The sequence below is a fragment of the Chiloscyllium plagiosum genome, unplaced genomic scaffold, assembly GCF_037043375.1.
Source record: "Chiloscyllium plagiosum isolate Xiang-an unplaced genomic scaffold, Cpla_swu_hap1 HiC_scaffold_13, whole genome shotgun sequence".
Taxonomy (NCBI): domain Eukaryota; kingdom Metazoa; phylum Chordata; class Chondrichthyes; order Orectolobiformes; family Hemiscylliidae; genus Chiloscyllium; species Chiloscyllium plagiosum.
In genome coordinates, this window is record NW_028270151.1 from 22167116 (window position 1) to 22189926 (window position 22811).

General features: G+C 40.1%; 1 protein-coding gene across 2 annotated transcripts in view; it reads right to left on the bottom strand.

The window, feature by feature from the left end:
- The window catches only part of LOC122556139 (AP-2 complex subunit mu), a 67882-nt gene that overhangs the window by 18311 nt on the left and 26760 nt on the right, over positions 1–22811 (bottom strand). For both annotated transcript variants that reach the window (XM_043702626.2, XM_087993358.1), the window contains exons 3-7: positions 13336–13601; positions 10326–10408; positions 5104–5239; positions 2189–2330; positions 864–983 (exon numbers count right to left, since the gene is read on the bottom strand). In XM_043702626.2, the coding sequence (XP_043558561.1) occupies positions 864–983; positions 2189–2330; positions 5104–5239; positions 10326–10408; positions 13336–13601 (747 nt within the window). The remainder of the gene's footprint in view (positions 1–863; positions 984–2188; positions 2331–5103; positions 5240–10325; positions 10409–13335; positions 13602–22811) is intronic.

Here is a 22811-nt window from a genome sequence, read left to right on the forward strand (position 1 = left end):
TATTCTCTTCATAATTACATATTTTTAAAATCCCATTATTACTTTAAGGTAACAAAAAATGTTCTACATGCACATAAATAGTAAGAGGTTGGGTTGGGCCTAATAAGATTAGATTAGATTACATACAGTGTGGAAACAGGCCCTTCGGCCCAACACGTCCACACCACCCCGCCGAAGCGCAACTCACCCATACCCCTACATTTATCCCTTACCTAACACTACGGGCAATCTAGCATGGCCAATTCACCTGACCTGCACATCTTTGGACTGTGGGAGGAAACCGGAGCACCCAGAGGAAACCCACGCAGACACGGGGAGAACATGCAAACTCCACACAGTCAGTCGCCTGAGGCGGGAATTGAACCCGGGTCTCTGGCGCTGTGAGGCAGCAGTGCTAACCACTGTGCCACCGTGCCGCCCACCATAAGGTTAAAAGGGTTAAAGAAATTGTGCAAGGCTAGTACAGCCACAGACAGTCAGCATGAATCCAAAGGACAGAATATCCTAAATTTGTGACATAATGACTCCAATTCTAATTAATGCTGACAGTTTATTAAGTGACCTAGTTTAAACTGGAGCAACGAGGAAGTCAACAAATTTACCTACATATCTTATAATGTTCAAACTAAATTTTGTAGAGTACAATGGGAAGAGAAAACAAAATTATATTGTTTTATCTATCAAATTACTTACAAGAATTTGAAATTCTATAACAGACCAGTTTCAGTGTTCATTTACAGTACCAAAGCAGTCAAATGCTTAGAATCAGCTGTACAAACATGAAAATTCCTTTGAAATCTGAAGCTATTCCCTGCACATGCTTTCACCAGCCCTCTTTGTTCTCCACATTGCTGGCTACTTACCTCATAAGTTCATATTCTCCATCTGGTGGGATGAAACTAATGCTCCTTTCAGATTCAAATTTGCTGAGCCGCACACATTGATGGAATGTACAGTCATCAATTGCTATAGATTGTTTACCGCTGCAGACAAAAAAAGGACAGGAATATAAGTATAAAATAATCTCGTACAAATAAGGACAAAATTAAATATCATAGCCAGATCTCTCCCTTTGCACAAAGGTGAAAGCATTACATTGCAGAGCTAAAGATGACAAACTTAATTCATAAGTTACTCTATTGGACAACGATGCTAGCTGACTCAATAGATACAGCCACTCAACTGCATATTAAGACCAGCGATTTTGTTATCAGTTTCTGCTACCAACATGAAGAGGTACTGGATCAACATAAAAATAAAACAAAGATCTGCAGGTGTCAAAAATCTGAAACAAAAAGGAAAGTGCTGTAGAAATTCAGCAGGTCTATCAGCAACTGCGGGGTGAAATCAGAGTTGATGCTTCAAGTCCAGTGACTCTCCAAACTTCTTCAGTTCTGATGAAGTGTCACCAGACTTGAAGCATCAACTCCGCTTTCATCCTACAGATGCTACCAAACCTGCTAGATTTCTACAACAACTTCTGTTCTCATTTTAGATCAAGTTAAAAATCACAACACTAGGTTCTAGTCTAACAGGTTTATTTGGAGGCACTAGCTTTCAAAGCGCTGCTTCTTCAGGTGAAGCAGCAGCACTTTGACAACTAGTACCTCCAAATAAACCTGTTATAGACTATAACCTTGTGTTTAAAATTTTTTAATTTTGTCCACCCCAGTGCAACACGGGCTCCTCCAAATCACGCTTTAGATCAATACAAGTTCAATATACTTTCAATTATGGAAAACATCAAAAGACCAGAAGTAAGCAGATCTATGTAATAGAAACAGCCAATCATATTTTTGATTTATTCAGCTATTGGTTACACAATTGCTGATTATTTGATTGATTTCTCTTCTTGGCAGAGATGCATGGAACTAGGACCGCACACATTGCGAAGTTTAGCACAGGCACCAATATCATTTCAAAAGATATCCAAACTTTTCAGGATTTGATTGCGAAGCTTCTCGGGTAATATGTCAAGTTCATACATTAAACATCTTATTGGATGCTGATGGTAAAAGACATCAGGATTTACCCAATAAAAATAAACAGTTCTCAAACCCACCTTACCATCAAATTTCACAAGGGATTAAATCAGTCAGTAAGAGCAGAGCTTTCCACACAAAACCTCTATTGCTATGGGTAGTTTGAACTACAAGTTAAATGTTCTCGAAGATTTCATATTCCTAACCTTTTCGCACTCTCATCAGCAGTTCCTTTGCCTTGCTTCTCGATAACAATCTTGTCATTCATCCCAAACTTGCATTCTGGCATTCCGCTCAAGTAACTCTTCATTACTACCCTACCTGAGACATGAGCACTTAGAACCTGACCTGAAACATGAAAGGACACAGGTTTCAATGTGGGAAGAAACATTTTTTAAAAGATCACTTCCAGGTGGGGACAGTGCAGGGAGAATGCAGTCACAGCATCTGTTATAAAATAGATTAGAAAGTGCAATTAGTTAAAATACATTAAAATATTGGCAGACTAATTGAAGTCTGTGTCTCATAGGTTGACACATTGTTATTTTGGGTTCACATCCTTTATCTAATTATCAGGGAATTATCCTTAAATTTCACATTATGTTTTTGCAGCATTTCTTTTCCTCTCTACTGGTTACACTGATTTTTAGCACAGGCTATGTAGCTTTAACTGGATCTTCACACCCTTTCCATCTAGTTTATCACCAAGAGCTACTTTCGCCTTCAGTCTCCTTTCAATATTCTGATCCTCTCAACACCACTGCCATCTTCATCTAAGTCACTGTCGTCTCTGGGAGTAACTCCTTCAACTTGAAACTAACCACTCACCCTGCTGTCAAAGTTCAGATTTGAGATGACCCAGGGAATCCCTTGTGGACTCAGACCTATAAGCCTCTCGGTTTGTCCAGGCAACCGTATTCTTTAATAGTCTGGAATAAAAACCTCTTACAGACAGTTAAGTTTAATTTAATTTTAGTCTTCCCCTTTATTTACAAATAGCATCACTGTTACAACATAACGCTGATACCTATTAGCCAGGCTAACTAAGGTTCTAAAACCTTTGGGCAACAGCTCTTCCTTTAAACAGACCTCACAGGGTACTCTCTCCTTCTGTCACAAACAGGATTTCTTCATACAAGTTTACAAAAACACTGCATGTTCTTAATTAGACAGATAACAGTGGAAAGGCAATAACTTGTGAGGAAGAGGAGTTAATTGACAGGTCTGTGTGCACTTAACTGATCAATCCTCCAGGCCCTTAGCCATCCATCAAGTGAGAAAAACAAATCCAGCCAAGTCAGGCACTTGTTGACGAGATAAGTTTCCATCATAAAGCCAGTCTAAGCTAAGTGGGAGAGGTCATTGTTTTCCAAAATGACTTCTTAGTGAAAAGGGCAGACTTTGACCATAAAATGGCTTCCTGACAGATTGTATCGGAATCTTTTCAATGTTAGGTTTAGAATAATTTAAGCTAGGAGCAGACTCCTGCTTTTTATCTTAAGCACTGAATCATTCTGTACCCAAGACTGAAATGTTACCCTAGGGTTGCATTTTAAATGATTCATTAGCCTCGAATTAAAACATGTTCTCTTTTCAGGGTTGTGATTCAAATTCATTAAGACATAAGATCTGACTAGTTAGAGTTGACAGTGGGGCAGTCATAGTATGTAAGAACAGCAAATAAATTAAAACTTCATCAATATTATCTTTTGCAGAGTTTGCATTTCATCATCAGTGACGGCTACTCAAAATCATCAAGTCCCAAAATGAAATTAAATTCAGTCCATAGCAAGCAAGCATAAAGAGTTAATTTTCTACTGGCTTCAGTAGTCTCAGCGATAAAATGGTCTCTCTCTTTATTGTCCTTTTGAACTCTCAAGTCAGGAACTGTAACAGAAAAATGTTTTTCCCTCTGCACGGCCTAGCTTGCAAAGGGAATAAGAATCCATGATAATTGATAGGACATGACCATTAGTTACAAGGCTTTTGACATGCTTACAAGGTGATCAAACACAGTCATTAATTTCAAAAGGGAACAGCCGTGAACGTTATCACTTTGTGTCTGTTTACACAGATTCATTGATGTTGGCAAGTGTTCTTAATTGCCTTAGAGCTCCTGTTATCACAATGAGAATAGTGTTTTTATTTTCTGCATATCCTGGGTTCTCCCTTTTGTGGCCTGATGCCTCCCTGCCTTTCGGCTTATTTTCTAGTGTGCAGCAAATGTATTCTATAATTCAATATTACATTTTAGTTTAAATGTTAAGAACAAGTTTTAAGGCTATAAACTGTCTCACCTCCCCCGCCCTCTCACCACAAACCAAATATATCCATGCTTAAGTTCCTAACACAAATCTCTACTGCATACATCCAAAGTTCACCCATCAGTTCTGATGGGTACACTAGTTGAAATACTATAATTAGTATTTTCTTTCTAGAGATGCTGATTTGTCAGCTCTATTTCCAGCCACAAATCTGTACTTAAAGCAACCATCACACTCAAACTAATATGCTAGGCCCAATTTGGCTTTCTGGCACTGACCAAATAGCATTTGTTCAATGTGACAAATTAAGGCAGAAATGCCTATGTATTTTACCAGGTCTTTAGCGCGTAAAAACATACATCGCATACCAACTTCTGGATCTGTCAGCCCTTGCCATTTTTAGATGTCCCTCAGGGCTGTCTGAAATCAACTATGAATCAAGTTAAATACTGCACAAAAGATTCGAAACACTGCCCACACACATTTCTTCAAATGTCCCAACCATAAATATCTGGCTTCCTAGATTTTTGTCATAAAATGAATGCTGGCTCTATAAAGATAACATTGAAGAGTGGGGAAGGTATCAGCAGTGTCTACTAAAAAGGTGTTGTTCTGAGCTGAAGGACAGCATGCCCATGACACTGCATTGCACAACAGTCAGAAAACTGTTCTGTGAAGACGTGACTTGACACAAATACAACTTTACTGTGACCCTAACGACCCCAGCCTCAGAAAAATACACTACATCAACTGAAGTATGGCATTAGTAGAATTTGTTGAGTTAACACAGATAGCAAAAAAGGAAAGAACTGAACTTCACCCTCAGATTATTGTCGTAGCACCTATGTATCACTTACCTTGAGGTGACATTAGCAGGTTGACACTCTCCAAAACATCCAAGAATAACTCATTTCGCCGGTACTTAATTCCTTCACGCCTCCATCCAATCTGTCCAGTTACCTGGCTGGTGATCTGTGACTGTTCTTCCTTGGTCTGGAAGGAAGGAAGGAAGGAACACTTGATCTATCTCAATTCAAGATTTAGAACTGGACTCAAAATCTTTTAAAATGACACCAGGTTACATCAGCTCAGTAGTCAATTGAACTTGTAAACCTGAATAACTAAATACAGCAACAAAACATTACTGTTTGAGGTCTCAACACAATTTCCCCTACTTAAAAGACTAGGTCCAAAGTTCAATTATTCAAGACATTCCCACAGCCAGTTTGAAGTGCCCACCCCCAATAAGCAAAGCAGAAGCAGGCAGATTCTCCTACCTGGTGCTATAAATCAGGTCGACAGTCACAGGTGGAGAAAAATAAAGCATTACAGCAGGATTAGAACCAGAAGTGCCACACGCAGGGTTAACAGGCAAGCAGTCAGGGAACAGAGGATTTGATTTAAAAAAAGAGAAAACAAATTAGCTACAAGAGCAGGTGCAACATTGAAAGTACACAATTGTATTAAAACAGTTCTTCATCATGTCTCAAAAGGACTCAAAGTATTGTCTGCAATTAATTACTTTGAAATGCAGTTTTTTTTTAAAACACATGCAAATGATGTTACTGCAAATCTAAGGCAAGGACTACATTAAATGATTATATAATTTCTAAATCACTTACACTAAATCTCAATTCCATTGCAATTATTAGCCATTGAAGAATATTCAAGACATGTCCTTTAGAGAATTGCACATTCAGAAAGAGAAATATACATGCCATATTATTATACAGAATGGCTGAAGAGCATGTACTTCTACTAAAACATTAACATTTTTAAAAAGCTGGCAAGTGTTAGACTGGAATAAGCCAGCTTAAAGACATTAGTACTTTGCTGAATTATTTTTACGAAACTAAAAACTAAATTTTCACTCCATGAGTGGAAGAGTGCATGAGAGAAAAACAGGAGTTCTGCCAGAGTTACCCAATTGAAACATTAACGCTGCTTTTCCTCATACAGATGGTACCAGACCGGAGTTTTTGCCAGCAATTTCTGCTTTTGTTTCCGATCTTCAGCACTGCAGTTCACTATTTTGGTTGAGTATTTAACTCACTACCACATCTTTTCCAGATATTCCCACCTTGACAAAATTCTGCTGCTCTCTCTGATGGAATTTCGATTCTAACCTTTCCTCTGCTCACCATCATTACTTTTGTTTCCTTTCCTAGTATTCAACCAGGTCTTCACCAAAACAGCTTCCACAGCCACATCTCATTCCTCAGTGACCGTACCCAACTCAGACTCATGCTACCTGGATTCTGACTGAAGTTTCATCTTTCTTTTTTTGAATTTACCCAGGATTACAGATAATTCTGTGATATACAATGGTCCTCAGACAGCTGTTCCAGGCATATCTGGAGATCTGAACAAATGCACCGCCAAATACACACTCTCAACCTCGCTCTCCATCAGCGCTATCTCAGAGCTATCATGCCCCCTAGTTCTTATGGGGGATGGGCAACACAGAAACAGGCAATTAAACCCAACTGACTAGTCAGAGTCACAGTCACAGAGATACAGCACGGAAACAGACCCTTCAGTCCAACTCGTCCATGCCAACCAGATATCCTAACCTAATCTAGTCCCATTTGCCAGCATTTGGTCCATATCCCTTTAAACCCTTCCTATTCATATACCCATCCAGACGCCTTTTAAGTGTGGAATTGTACGAGCCTGCACCACTTCCTCTGGCAGCTCATTCCACACACACAACACCCTCTACATGAAAAAGTTGTCCCTTAAGTCCCCTCTTAAATTCTCCAGCTTGTTTGACATTCTAAGAAACTTTTTCTCTTCCTTTCAGGCGTTAAGGAATGCAAACAGTAACTCTGAGATAGCCACATTCTTCTAGAACCTCCCTCCTCTCTGACTACATCTTTTCTGCTGACCCTGCCTTGTCAGGTATTTACTATTCCTTCTGACTTTCCACACTAAATGTTCTTTGTTCTGTTCTCAGCAAAAGACTTAGTTTGACCCCCCTGCACCCACCTTAATATATTTCCGGCTAGACATGCCACTGAGCTCCTATTCAGTCGCTTTCACCTCTGTATTCATTTGTTTCTGATGGGAGTCCTCTCCCCATCCTCAGGAAAGCAACCAAAAAACCCTCCCACCCCAGTTAAATTCTCTTCAAAAAAGTGGCTCAGTGGTGAGCACTGCTGCCTCACAGCACCAGGGTCCCAAGTTCGATTCCAGCCTCGGGCAACTGTCTGTGTGGAGTTTGTACATTTCCCCCAGTGTCTGTGTGGATTTCCTCCGTATGCTCCGGTTTTCTCCCACAGTCCAGATGAATTGGCCATGCTAAATTGCCCATTGTGTCAGTGCATTAGTCAGAGGGAAATGGGTCTGGGTGGGTCCCTCTTCGGAGGGTCAGTGTGGACTGGTTGGGCCGAAGAGCCTGTTTCCATATTGTAGGGAATCTAATCTAAAAACCTTCTTCCTTCTGATGCTGCCAGAACTGCTGAGTTTCGCCAGCAATTCCTGTTTTTGTCTCAGATCTTCAGCATCTGCAGTTCTTTGTTTTATATTAGAGAAAATGGAGCACTTGCATAGTTCTCCTGCATCCAAAGCTCCATGAAACAAAAGTCCCTTGCCAGTAAAACATTAGGTGCAATTTCTCATTAAGAATGGCTTATTACTACAGAGGTAACAAAGACTGCTGCTTCTTAAAAAAAAGCTTCTCACCCTTACGTTCTACTTGTACGGTGAGAAACAAACACTATTTCTGACAGGTTGAATTCCATCAAGTGTGTTACAAATCTTGAGTGTCAGGAGAATCTTTTGATCTCTACAATGTGTGGCCATGGAATTGGTCATGCACCACCTACAACAGTCTAACTTTAGAACCAGAGGAATTCCCTCTGGGCATGGCCATTTCTTAAAACTTTCCACACAACACAAATTGCTAGGTGGCAAGAGGCAAATAAGATTGCCAGCCATTGAGTTTATCTGCCACCAACCCAGTGGGATAATGATAATGGGGGTAACAGCCCTTATCTATCAAGCCTGCTATGTTTATGGTTCAGCTTCCAATTACCTCCCATTTCATCACAAGTATCCCCTTGCCAACATCTGTTTCAGGCTTGCTACAGTGCCCCAACGAAGCTCAGTGCAAGCTGGAAGAGCATCTCATTTTCCGCATGGAAAGCCTGAAACCTTCTGGATTCAAAACGGAGTTCAGAATTCTCACATTACTATATGCCTCACCCCGAAATGATATTTCCTTAAGGAAGCCTGTGTTGTTTCCATTGGAATGAATCAACAATAACTACATCACCATGTACATAGGAAGTCTGTTCCATAAATTGAATGACAAATGTTGATTCTACAGTCTCTGTTGCAACATCCATTAGAGCACTGTAAAGTCAGACATTCTCCCCTCATTATTTTGATCTCAATTACTACTGCCCCTGAAGATATGATTACACCAATTACATTAAGAAAGCTACATTAAATACTTTCATAACTGCACTTAAATTCAAGCTAAAAATAAAATAAATTCTCCTCAGACTGTTACTGTGTCATCTTGTCTTTCCATTCCCAGTGTGCCCCATCTTTAAAACTATTTAATCAATCAGATTTTCCAAACATCCCCCATCAAAAAGACTGTCAAGCATCCTTCATGACTTGGAAAGAAGAAATACTGAATGAAAATGATTTCTAAGTTTTTCTTCTTGCAAATTCAAAGACTGAACCTAGAGTATGACCTCCAGAAGGGTAGTTGTCAAGATTCAGAGTATGGAAATGTGTTGCTGGAAAAGCGCAGCAGCTTTTCCAGCAACACATTTCCATCTCTGATCTCCAGCATCTGCAGACCTCACTTTCTCCTCAAAGATTCAGAGTATGCAAAAGTAAATTAACTACCTGAGAACCAACAGGTAATGAAAAAGATTCTTCCTCATTTATCACACCACCACACACTGCTTCATTCTGTTCGAATCCTGACTGAGAAAACAGTAACTCCTGTGGATAATTGTAACCAAGTTATGTAAATAATCTTCAATACATTCTACCATCACTGAAATTTGCATACTTACTTGACCTTATTTTTGGTGATTTTTGGGTTGGGTTTTTTTTGAGTGGAGGGGGTGTGCTATGTCAAGTGAGAGGAAATGCTGGACCTGTCGGCAACTAAATGATCCAGCCCCCTCATCAACTTGCCTCTATAAACACACTTAGTTCACTGACTGGTGAAGCTTCATTGCTCTTCACTTTGAGAGAGAGAAGGGAGAAAAGTTGAGGGTGGAAATCAGATGAATATGAAACTGCTTGTTACAACAAGATAAGAAACGTCAACTCTACAAATTGTGCTGACTTCCTGCTGAGTCAGTATGCACATTTCTGAGAGACTGCAAGAGGCAGCACAATACAGGACACATTGGATCACCTCAGAGCTCACTGACAGCAAACGATCTTATCTGTATGAAACAGCCTCTTCAAACAGGAATTGTTATCAGTCATACTGGCACCCAGCCCTGCCTTATGATTCCTGGAAGACTGTTATTACACCATTCCACTGCTGGGAATACAAATAGACATTCCACCAGCAGAAATAAATCAGAAAGTGAACATTGCAAAAGAAAAAATTTCACCACAATACTCATTTGCTAGAGAACTTGCACTCCTCATTCAGCACTAATTCAAAAACAAGTTATTTTAGGTTCACTAAGAAATATAACAGGCTTTAATAATATTGCTGCACACGTATGTTAATATAACAATATTGCCATGTGTGTCTCAGGCAAACAACTCTGCACCATAGAAGAACAGCAGCAACTTGATGAGCATGCTCAATATGACAGTGGTCGCCCAGCAAAACTGTACTGACTTCAAGAAAGGGATCAAAAGTTTTAGAAACATTACCTTAAATTGTTTAATGCCACTGAAACCCAATAGTTTCATATCTTAGTGAATTTGGTAGAGGATTGCATACACTTCCCTTGAAACAAGCTTTTATAATTAAGTTGAGTTAAAATATGGTCATCCTTTAATCAGTGGAAATATTCACATTTTGATTTATTCACAAATTGCAATTCTAGCCCATGTTTAAACAATGAAAGATTGGTTCGATGATGCTTACCTGGCTTTTGATTCCTTGTTGGGTAATGAACGTTTTCAGTGCACCAGTCTCAGAATTCTGTGGATAGCCAAAATCCAGGATTTCTGAGCAAACAAAAAATAAACTCTTTCAAATATCAATCCCACATGCAACAACTGGAAGTATGAGAGTTGGGACAGACTTTGGCACAGATATAAAGTTTGAAAAACTCAGTCCAATGTGATAAAACCCAATTACCTAACTTTTAAAAAAGCGTCAGTGTTCCCTGTAACGACGCTACCTTTTTATTTTCTGTATGTGATGATGGATCGAAATCGTACTGTTTTAAAAACCAAAGATTGTTAAAGGATTTTTAAAAGCAAATAACGTGACTCACTCTAAGTACTGCTTACACAGTTGGTTGAGGAAGCAGTAATGGAGTCCTAGTTTGCAGACAAGCTGGAGTCAAACAAATGCAAAAATGGAACTTTGGCTCAAAAAAGTCGATTGTTCTCTGGATAAGTGACCAGTTACTGATGACTACGGCTTCTGCCAGTCAACAAATGTGATCAGCCCCAGGTAACTGAAATGCTTGAGGCATGAAGGTTTTGACAGAGACCATCAGACCTTAAGAAACTGTTCTGCAGTAAAAAGCATCTCAAGCCCAAAGATAGACAGTTTTTCCTTTCCAGTTGCTCTAAGCTGTTATAAAGGCTGATTTATCAGTTTAAAGTAAGATGGAATCAGTCATCCTTGGCTTCTACAAAGGAAGTCTGAGAAGCAGCATTCCAAAAGAGTCAACTCTGCAAACCTTAATGTTTAACTATCTCCCCCCCCCCCCCCCAGAAAAATGTGTTGCTGGAAAAGCGCAGCGGGTCAGGCAGCATCGAAGGAGCAGGAGAATTGATGTTTTGGGCATAAGCCCTTCTTCGAGCTTATGCCCGAAACGTCGATTCTCCTGCTCCTTCGATGCTGCCTGACCTGCTTGCTTTTCCAGCAACACATTTTTCAGCTCTGATCTCCAGCATCTGCAGTCCTCACTTTCTCCTATCTCCCTGCAGCCCCCACCCCTTCCACCATATGGTGTAAAGGGTGAGCTTATAAAGAAGGATCAACTTTTAATTTGTGCAGTTATATGCGAATGGTCATAATTATTTCTGAAGCTGATGTTTAATCATCTGTGACAAATAGTCATTCCTCTTAAATATAGAATCCTGGGTTTAAAAGAAAGGTGAATTGGAATATTTTGCACATCTTTAAAAAAAACTTTAAACTTTGATCCATTTCAAAAAAGGGCTAGATTACTACAGTCCTACCCAGTGAGATAAACATCACTAAACCTGGATTCATTTCCTTTTTAGGTTCCATTTATTATTACCTCCAGAACTTTACCCACAGGCTAATCCTTTAAGTGGGAACATAGTGAACCGTGTAATATGTGATACTTGAGCCAAGTACAAGTGTCACATGTAAGGACAGACATCAAGTGCAACTTAAAACCAATAGCTAACATGGGCCCAATTTTGCTACACGATCAAACTATATGTAGCTTTTCCTAATGCAGCACAAAGGAATAAGCCCTGTTTAACAGTTAAACCACTGTTTGCGCTGGTCTTTTAAAAATTCACTGCCTTGCTTTAAAAACTGTCAACTCTCAGCTTGAAAAATTCAAGCCTCACAAATCTCAGATCTCTACTCCCACAATCCTCGCTTCTTGCGCATCCCCAATTCCCCTTCCTTCAGCTACCTGCTCATCAAGCACAAACCATCTCTGCCTCCCCATCTTTCTTTTCATCTTAAAGATGCTCCATCAAATTCAATTAGACTTTTTTGTCAACTATCCTAATGACTCATGTAGTTTATAGTCAAACTTTTTTGTTTTATTAAGGAAAGGAAATAGTTTTGATTTCACTTATCGCTACACACTCAGCTTTACCAGTTTTTTGGAATTATATCAGTTTTACAATTACACCATTTTAAAGACATCTAGATTGGTAACTGAACAGAAAGATATGGGCCAAATGCTCGCAAATGGGACTAGATTAATTTAGAATATCTGGTCGGCAGGGTCTGTTTCTGTGCTGTACATCTCTATGACTTTCTGTTGGCTTCCAATAAGTCATCGTCCAAATGCTCTAACAACATTACTGGGAAATGTGCAAAAGACAAAACATACATAATGTTGTAACAAATTGTAATTTTTGGACAGACCATTAGAACACCCCAAACCATCTGGTATAAAGCTAGAACATGCAAATCTGTTTGTATGACTGAACTATTCCCCCCATATATCCTAAATGATGTGGCAGCATAACCATATGGGTTTTACAATTGCTTATAAAAGCGAGTAGGAAGACAATTCAATTCCCCTTTGAATAAGTTTATGGTTTTAACTCTGCTTCAGCTGGGACAGCATTTTCCTCCCTCGTATTCAAAATGAGAATATATTCATTAAAATTTATTCTCAAGGTATGGGTAACATTGCAGCTACCATTTGTTGTCCATCAGTAGTTATCCTCGAAAAGGCGTGGTGGCAGGCATTCATGAAGCATTGCAGTCTCAATATTTGGTGGTAGGCTGAGAATTCAGAGCAAGTATAATCTATTGAAACTGTAAGAGTCAACATTATGAAGGCTACCTGCTCCTAATGTTTCTCTGCAATGGAACCCATGAGCAAGCTATGCCAATAACGTTCTAAGTCAGTCATGTGAAAAAGCACAAGATGACATGGAATCATTGAATGTACAGCACAAAAACAACTAATCAGTGCTAAAGTTGACGCATCACATCAACCTCCTCATCGTTATTCATTTGGACAGACATATCATTCCATTTCTTCCTCCTTTGTGTTCATCTAGCTTTGTCTAAATACATCTTTGCTACTTACCTCATCTACTCTTACCAGCTTCTTTTTTGGGGGTGAAAAACCATTAAACTGACTCCAAATCACTCAGTACTTTTACTTTATAGTGCCTAATTAATCAATATTGCTGAAATTTTGATCATGCTTTTCAGCCTAGACTTGCTTTTCATCCTTCCAACTTATACATACCATCCAGCAGCTCATAAATAAGGACAAAGTTGTTCTTGATGTTTTCTTCACTGATCTTTCCAAAATATGAAGTCATAACATCACACATTTTGTACAGGAACTCAAAGACCATGGCTGCGTTAACATTCTGCTTAGTGACAGCTGCGAGCCAGATATTGGAACGTTTCACATGAAAGAAACTGGTCCTTGCGATGTTAGTCACTGGTGAACGCACTTGTTGCCTTGCATGGATAACATTGACGCGGAAGGCATCCACTGCGTTCCGTCTGCAAACCAAAGGATTGCAATCAATTAGACGGCTGTGAATAAACCTTCATTTAAATATTCACACATTTCATTTCATTATGACAAGAAATATTAGATACCCCAGGGTGTAGCCGGTCAGCTCATGTTATCCAAACTACCAAATATTTTCTATAAGCTCATATTCTGATACCTGCAATAAACCACCTCAATTACTCAAATCTGACATGACAGGGTTGTAACTAGTCCTACACTTTCTTTTCCTAATTACATAGTCAGTAGCCTCTCCAGGCACAACGTCTACATGGATAAAGGGATGAGAAAGTTATTTAATAATAGTATTTTCTAACCAACCTGTTCAGGGATGTTATTACATATTTCTGGAGCAGGAGAGAGTTGAACCTAGGTGTCCTGGCTCAGAGTTAGAGACACTACCACTGTACCATAAGAGGAGAAAGTGAGGTCTGCAGATGCTGGAGATCAGAGCTGAAAATGTGTTGCTGGAAAAGCGCAGGTCAGGCAGCATCCAGGGAACAGGAGAATCGACGTTTTGGGCATAAGCCTTCTTCAGGACGGCTGAAAAAGGGCTTATGCCCGAAACGTCGATTCTCCTGTTCCCTGGATGCTGCCTGACCTGCTGCACTTTTCCAGCAACACATTTTCAGCACTGTACCATAAGAGCCTGTCTCACAATTACCTCCATCTCAGTGATATTCTGACTCACTGGACTCATTGAACATGTTTTGAAGGGCACAATTCCTTTCCAATAACATGTTGCAACTCTTAGTTTCTACCATTAGAGGCCGACAGCGAGCAATACTTCAGTGGTAGAAGTAATACACCAGATTGGCTTCCTCACCCACAACAATTTGAAACATCCATAGAATATAATCATAGAACAGATATTTTGGTCCCAAGACATCACCTTTAGCCTTCTCGCTTCTATTATACAATGCACAGAAATGGAAGGGGGTGGGGGTGAGAGAGAAAAAAAGTGGAGGAGATAATACTTGTACAAGAACACAGGATGACACGGGCTCAGTGAATAGCACTGCTGCCTCACAGCACCAGAGACTCAGGTTCGATTCCAGCCTCAGGCGACTGTTTGCGTGGAGTGTGCACATTCTCCCAGTGTGTGTGGGTTTCCTCCCACAATCCAAAGATGTGCAGGTTAGGTGAATGGGCCATGCTAAATTTCCCAGTGTTTAGGGATGTGTAGGTTAGGGGCATTAGTCAGGGGTAAAAGTAGAGTAATAGAGGAATGGGTCTGGGTGGGATATTCGCAGGGTCGGTGTGGACTTGCTGGGCCGAAGGCCTGTTTCCACACTGCAGGGATTCTATAAAGAACATATGTATCAAGTTACCCATCTCAAAAAATGGTAGCCTTGGATTACTGCACATAATTTTACACAGATGTGCAACTATTTTCTGCTAGAACTCTACAGAACAGAAGATATATTCCACTTCATTAAATGGAGTCACAACAATGATTTATACAATCACAAGAAGGTTGCTCATTGTTTTGCAGAGTTTCCAAATGGCCCTGCAAATACTAATGACTGAAATTACTAAAAGGAAAAATTTTACATCCAAAGTATGCTTCTTAACCATCTATAAATATATTTTCTGGGATGTTTTACACTTAAGATCGACAGTCAGGTCTAACTGCGAAATACTCTCAATTCAGAAAAACAGCAAAAAGTAAATTCAACCCATCATGTGATCCTTTGTCACAAGGATTAGTTGGAGAGTCCAATGCAGTTATTAAGGGAACAGCTGAAAGGAGGTTAATATGAAGATTATTTGTTGATTGCTTAGCAAGATTCTGTCGCCTCCACAATGTGCAGCACGATTACAATGCCAGTCTATTTACAAACATAACCAAAGTTCAAAGAATACATTTTTAAAGTAAGACACAACGTGCAATGAACAATTTAGTTAACAAATCATGCAGTTCAAAGGATTAGCAGAAGCACCTGAAAACTCATGATCTACTATACAGATCAACCTGCTAGAGAAATCTGGAAAACAAAGCTGGTGAGAAAATGCCATTTACAAACAACAATGGATGCCTCTAAAGTACTGTTCTGGATTTGAGATTCACTTACTTAAGAGCATAGCAGACAGATGTAACTGTTCAAGGAAAAATGTATTTTTTTTAAGATAGCATCAGCACTGACCTAAAGAACCTGTAAGCAACTGACTCTTACAACAGGGACACAATTCTAGCACAGGAGGGACTAAGAGGAATAAACCACTGAATAATATAGCATTTAGGGGCAAGACCATTAGCTTTATCCTAACCTGGAAGGAGCCAAGGCCTATATATCACTCCATCTCAAAATCAGTAAAATTGAAATGTATGGGAACAAACTAGTAAACTTTCGCAAGATCTCTATTGTTCTTAAACAGCAGATAACAAAGAATCTAAACTTATGAACTTTTTTCCATCTGCTCAAGGACCCAACCCTCCCCCAACATTCAAAATGCATGCTCCTGAAAATCATTTAGTTGACCGAGTCCTCCCCAAAAAATTTGGAATGAAAACAAAACCCAGTGCTGGCAACAGGGCAATTACTACAGGTGAGCTATGTAGCCAGTAAGCTTTGCTTGATATTGGCAATGTCACAACATGGAGAATGAACAAGGGGAGTGAGGGGAGTGAGGGGAGTGAGGGGAGTGAGGGGAGTGAGGGGAGTGAGGGGAGTGAGGGGAGTGAGGGGAGTGAGGGGAGTGAGGGGAGTGAGGGGAGTGAGGGGAGTGAGGGGAGTGAGGGGAGTGAGGGGAGTGAGGGGAGTGAGGGGAGTGAGGGGAGTGATCAGCATTCGTTCAAAGCTGGAAAATCTGAGCTGTGGTCAGCCAAGACGTACAGGAGATCTGGATATTTGTTTTTTCCTTCTGTGACAGCATTTGGAACATAAAGGGAGAAAGTGAAGTCTGCAGATGCTGGAGATCAGAGCTGAAAATGTGTTGCTGGAAAAGCGCAGGTCAGGCAGCATCCAGGGAACAGGAGAATCGACGTTTCGGGCATAAGCCTGACCTGCTGCGCTTTTCCAGCAACACATTTTCAGCATTTGGAACATAAGCTTAGTAGTGCCCTTCTGTTCCTTCCTCCCTCATTCTTATCTAGCTTCCTCTTAAACGCATTCAGTCTTATAAAGTTTTTAAAAACCAACAGTTACTGCTGGTACAGTGTTTCCCAGACAATTCTCTTCTGCTTCTTCCCCCCAACACCACCCTTCTTTCCCCAACCCCCGAACCCTCCCCCCCCCCACCCCCCGCCCCACTACAGCATCCCTTAGTTAATGGATATTTTAATTTTACAACTTTCAACGTGACCAAGATAAACGTCACAGGACAAATCACTAGTTAATTAGCACAAGGTCACAAATGACTCTTACCTATTCCTAGTGCAGCCAATGAGCACATGATGAGATGAGGAAAAATGAGACGTCAGCAAGGAAAGGGAAGTGTCAGACCAACGAGAGAGAGGGTTAGAATACACAAAAGCACAGAAAAGAAAAAATAGATGAGAAACACAAAGGACTACTCACAGACATCTAAAGCAGAACAATGGACAACTGCGAGGTGCTAATCACCAACATATAAAAGCATTACAAAACAACCAATTATATCATTTATGCCTCATTGATACTGGCTTTATGAACGTATGCATATTAGAACTGAGCTTTGCTAACAATACCCCATAAAGTAATTTTATCTTTTGTGCTTCATCAGCACTAATGGCAAGGAAGCAATGTAGATGTGTCCATTCAAAGTGCTTGCATCACTAGAGTTAACATAACGTCCCAACACAATACTTGCAAAGAGTCTAAGAATCTGCAATCAGGATGGAGGAGTCAGTTCTCAAAGCATTAACTCGGTGTCAGTGCATCAACCTTGCCCTCCCTCAATTCAAAGTGAACAAATATGAAGTGGAACAGTGTCGTCAATTTTCACCAGCAGAGATAAAGCCTTGGGCAAGGACACCACAGATTTACAAAATAGGTCACAACAGCAATCCTCATCTAAGCAGAGTGCAAGATGTAGAATCCTGAACTTTTCTCCGCATCAGTACCTTTACATACTGATAAATGTAAGATCATCACTGCAAGTTGACACGGTCAAGTTCTAACTTAGAGATGCATTTAAGATCCAGAGTAATAAACCAACCATTTGGACACATTTATTCAGCATATCAAAGGCTCATGAAGGCCTGCAGTTGATGAGTACCATAGAAAGTGCACAAGAACTGTACACTCCATTTGTAGCATAATTTCATGACAGTTATTTCAAAACAACCTTCAATTCCCTTTGAAATCTCACTTTCTATTTAGGACACATTTTAAAAACAATTTTAACAGGTTACCAGATTATGGGATTCACTGTCAGAAACCCAAGTAAAATCTCATAGTGTAAATAGGGAAGTGAATAAATATTTGAATAAAAATTGGAAAGGAGGATAGGAAAGATCAAGGAACAGAAACTATAAGATAGTTCTTCCACAAAATGTGCAGAGGTACAAGGGGTCAAATGTGCTGCTGAATTACTAACACAGGGATCCTAAGTAAAAAAGCCAGAGCTACAACTCAGCTCAAGTGAGGAAACAGCACAAGAGTACAGTACTATTGTAACACAGCTAGAAACAGGCTGGGTATGACTCAACTCCCAAACTAATGCTGTCATGAATCAGGAGAAGAATGGCCATTTGGGACAAAATTAAAAAGCACACAACACCAAGTTATAGCCCAACAGGTTTATTTGGAAGCACTAGCTTTGACAGCACTGCTTTTTCATAAGATAGCTGTGGAACAGGATCATAAGACATGGAACCGAAACCTGCAACCCATTCTAAACGATTAAAGGCTAAACAGCAATCTATGTTTGCTCAAAACAGTATCTCTAGTGTAGAAATAGGCCCTACAGTCCAACAAGTCCAAACCGACCTTTCGAAGAGTAACCCATCCAGACCCATTCCCCTACATTTAACCCTTGACTAACGCATCCAACCTACACATCCCTGAACACTGTGGACAATTTAGCTTGGCCAATTCACCTAACCTGCACACCTTTCGATTGTGAGACATAGGGAGAATGTGCAAACTCGACACACCACCAGTTTCAGTTGCATGACACTTATCTTTTGCTATAAATTCTGTGTCTTACGATCCTGTTCCATAACTACCTCATGAAGTAGCAGCACCTCGAAAGCTAGTTCTTCCAAATAAACCCGTTGGAATATAACCTGGTGTTGTGTGATCTTTAACTTTGTGCATCCTAGTCTAACAACAGCTCCTCCATGTCATCTGGGACGAAGCAACCTTGAAAACTAAATGGAGAAATGGCATGTTCATAAATAACAGCTGAATCCACTGAATGTCTAAACTTCTGATTCTAATCAATGTAGTTCAAATGGATCAGTGAGATCATCAGTAGCCAATTTTCATCGAGAATTTGTTCAGGCACCCACAAAAAAGTGTATGAAGTACTCCATTCCACGGCACCAATATTCCATCTTGAGAAACATAAGATTTACAGTAGGTTTGAGAAATTTTAGGTCCAGTTATCACAATCAAACATGACATAAATAGGTCCACTGTGCATGTGCCAGGCCCTTTCAAACAGTGATTGAATTTGTCAGATTTCCTCATACTCTCCCCTCAAGCCAACTATTTCTTTCTTTCAGAGCACAAACTGGTTCCCTTTTGGAAAGCTGTTACTGATTTTGCTTCTACCATCTTTTCATTGCAGTGTATTTTGAATAACTGCTAAATATTTCAACTTCAGACTCTTTTGCCAATTACCTTTAATGTGTGCACTGACCATTAACTTCCTTGCCATGAGAAAAGAATCTTTTATTTACTCTGGCAAAATTCTTCCAACTTTGAGCTCCGCTCTAGTCTGTCCACAATCAAAATACCTCGTCCAGTAAATTTCCTCAGCATTTTTTTTTAAACTTTATCTTTGGGGTTAATTTTCTATTGTATAATCTGTCTAAACATTTAACCTGCTTCAGCAAGACTGCTGCGAGGTCATTCAGCCAAAAATGTTTGTGTAACCCAATTAACTTTAGTTTGCGGAAAACCTGAAAACCCATCTGGAAACAGCAAAAGCCACAGCATGTGAAACTAAATCACTATTCAGGTAAGGGAGGAATAGAAGATGAAGGGGAAACAAGACTAAATTTCATGTTTTGCAAACAGACTAAAACGCATACATAATTATGATTAGCAAAGTCTGCAGCGAACATGTTTTGACAGAGTTTAGTTCATTTTCAGAAGGCAGGCAACCCTGTTACCAATCAACAGGATTCCCCCACAAACCCCAGCATAACACTTCTGTCAATCCAAACCAGCTAATAAATTATTGAATGTGGTTGTGAAAGTTTGAAAGTCAGAGGGCGGCAGTTTAAAACAAATTCAAAACCACACAAATACTACAGCGCTGAGACACAATTTTGGAACCATCACAGAATGGAGGATCAACAATATAAAATGATCACTGGGATCAGCAATAGAGTTGGAGCACTTCCTGTTTTGTGTTCACAGTTTACCAAGACTGAAGGGCATTAGGTTAGAATCTGGCTCTCTCAAAAAATAGCATAGCAAATTGCACAAAGGACTGAATTTTGTGCTTCTTTTATTGGATACAATGTCATGGTCAAGGCTAGCATCTATTGTCCACTATCAGCTGTCCTTGAAAGTTTGGCTTTCAGGGGGCAGTTCAGAGTCAACCAAAGCGCGAAGTGCCTGAAGTCACAGAGGCCAGACTGGGTAAAACTGATAGGACATAAAACAGACATAAGTGAACTAAATGGGTTTTTATGACAATCAATGACAGTTGCCAGATACAACAAGACTAGCTCTTTTATTCCAGACATCTTTTTTAAAACTGCCTGATTTTAAATTCCATCAGCTGCAATGGTAGGACCTGAAGCTGTTGCCCAACAGTATTAGCCTGGACTTCAGATTTCCAGTCCAGTTACAATATCACTACGACAACTACTTCCCCCTTTAACATTCTGCAATTCGATGGTTTATTAGAGGAAGTGCTGCTCAACACTTTACAATTACAAAACGAATGCAAACATTTGTGCAAAGTTGCAATTTGAAAGCACAGTTCAGGTTGCAGAACCTTTAAGAGTATAGTAACATCAATCCCAGTCAATGAGGATAAAATCAGTTGGTTACCCTTTACTGGTAGGATTATTGGATTATGGATTTTGGATTAGTGGTGCTGGAAGAGCACAGCAGTTCAGGCAGCATCCGAGGAGCAGCAAAATCGACGTATTATTGGACTAGTAATCCAGAGGCCCCAGGCTAATGTTCTGGGAACGTGGGTTCAAATCACATCGTGACAATCAAATGCGAAAATCAACAAAATAATCTGTGACAACAGGCAGTCATAAAAAGACTAACATCCTTTAGGAAAGTACACTAACGTGGATAAAGGCTGTAACTAGTGGAATACCACAGGGATCAAGGAGAAAAGGATGAGGTTCTGGGAAGGGAATAAAATAATTTAGGCAGAAAATTAAAAAGGAAGCCTTTGGAGGGTAGTAATATCTGGATTACTCCCAGTGCCATGTGCTAGTGAGAATAGGAACAGGAGGAGAGCGTAGATGCATGTGCAGCTGATGCAGGGAGAATGAGATAATTTTGGATCTGTTCTGGGGTAGAAGTGACCGATAAAAGAAGGATGGATTCCACCTGAAGGGGACTGATGTACAGGCAGGGAGATTTGCTAACACTACTCGAGAAAATTTCAACTTAGGACGGGGGTGGGGGCCGCAGAAATAGTTAAAAAGAGAGATGAGTCTGAGGCTGGTGCAGTTGCAAAAAGCAACAAGTCAAGGCAGGCAGCAACAAGGCAGAGAATGAGGTAGGACTGAAATTACACTGCATTTATTTCAAAACAAGGTAAGGCAGATAAACTCGGGATATGGTCGTGAACATGGGACTGGAATATCAGTTTTACAGAAACATGGTTCAGCGATGGACAAGACTGGCAGCTTCATGTTCCATGATATGGGTGCTATAGGAAGGATAGAAAGGGAGGCAAGAGACAAGGCAGGGGACTGGCGTTTTTGGTTAGGAATAACTTTACGTCTGCACTTCAGGAGGATATTACGGGGAGTTCATCTACTGAGGTATTTGGGTAGAACTCAAATATGAAAGGGATGATCACCTTAATAGGACTGTACTGTAGACCACCCAACCACACCTTTCTCCCACCCCCTACCCCAACAAGACAGAGTGGGAAATTAAAGAGAAAATTTGTAATGAGATCAGTTATCTGTAAGAATAATAGGGTGCTAGTGGGAGGGGATTATAACTTGCCACACTGATTGGGACTGCAATACTATTAAGGGCTTGGATGAAGAGGAATTTGTTAGGTGTGTACAAGAAACTTTTCTTATGCAGTACGTAGATGTATCTATTAGAGAAAGGGGAAAATTTGACCTTCTCTTGAGAAATAAAGCAGAGCAGGTGACTGAGAGGTCAGTGGGTAAGTGCTTTGGGGCCAGTGATCATAATTCTATTAGCTTTAAAGTAGTTATTAAAAAGGATAGACCTGATCTAAAAGTTAAAATTCTGAATTGGAGAGAAGGCCAACCTTGACAGTGTCACATAGCTAGTCCCTTTCTTTTCTAAAAGCTGTTCCTTGGCTCAAGGATACTCTGGGAGAAAGTGAGGACTGCAGATGCTGGGGATACTCTGTCCTTGATTTTTTCCAGAGGGGTAATAAACCAGACGAGGCTCCGATCAGTCTGGTTTGGTACGGGGGAGATGTAAAGGATTTTGAGAGAGATCTTTTGTTTATATGCAAGCAGATGAGATGTCAGGCCAAAGTGGTCATGTTTTAGGAGTGACCTGTATAAAGAAAGGGGAGTGGTCAGCTCTCTAGCTGAGCTGAGCAGTTTAGTTTAGTCTTGAACTGGTGAGGAGTTCAATCGTGAGCTGTGTGGAATTGCGCTCTCTCTTTCTGCCCTTCAACTTCAATCCTGTAAGCATGTGTTCCATTTATACTGGTTTTTAAAGGGAGTTTGCTTATTGGGACTATTGTGTAAATTCAGAACAGCATAATTATGTCTAATTTGGATAGACTGAGTTCTATAGGGGTTCTTTATTCTGTTCTGTGTGTTGCATTGTGTAATTCTGTGAATAATCTTTTGAAAATTTGATTCCCTACAGTATGGAAACAGGCCCTTTTGTTGGTTTTAAAATCTAGTA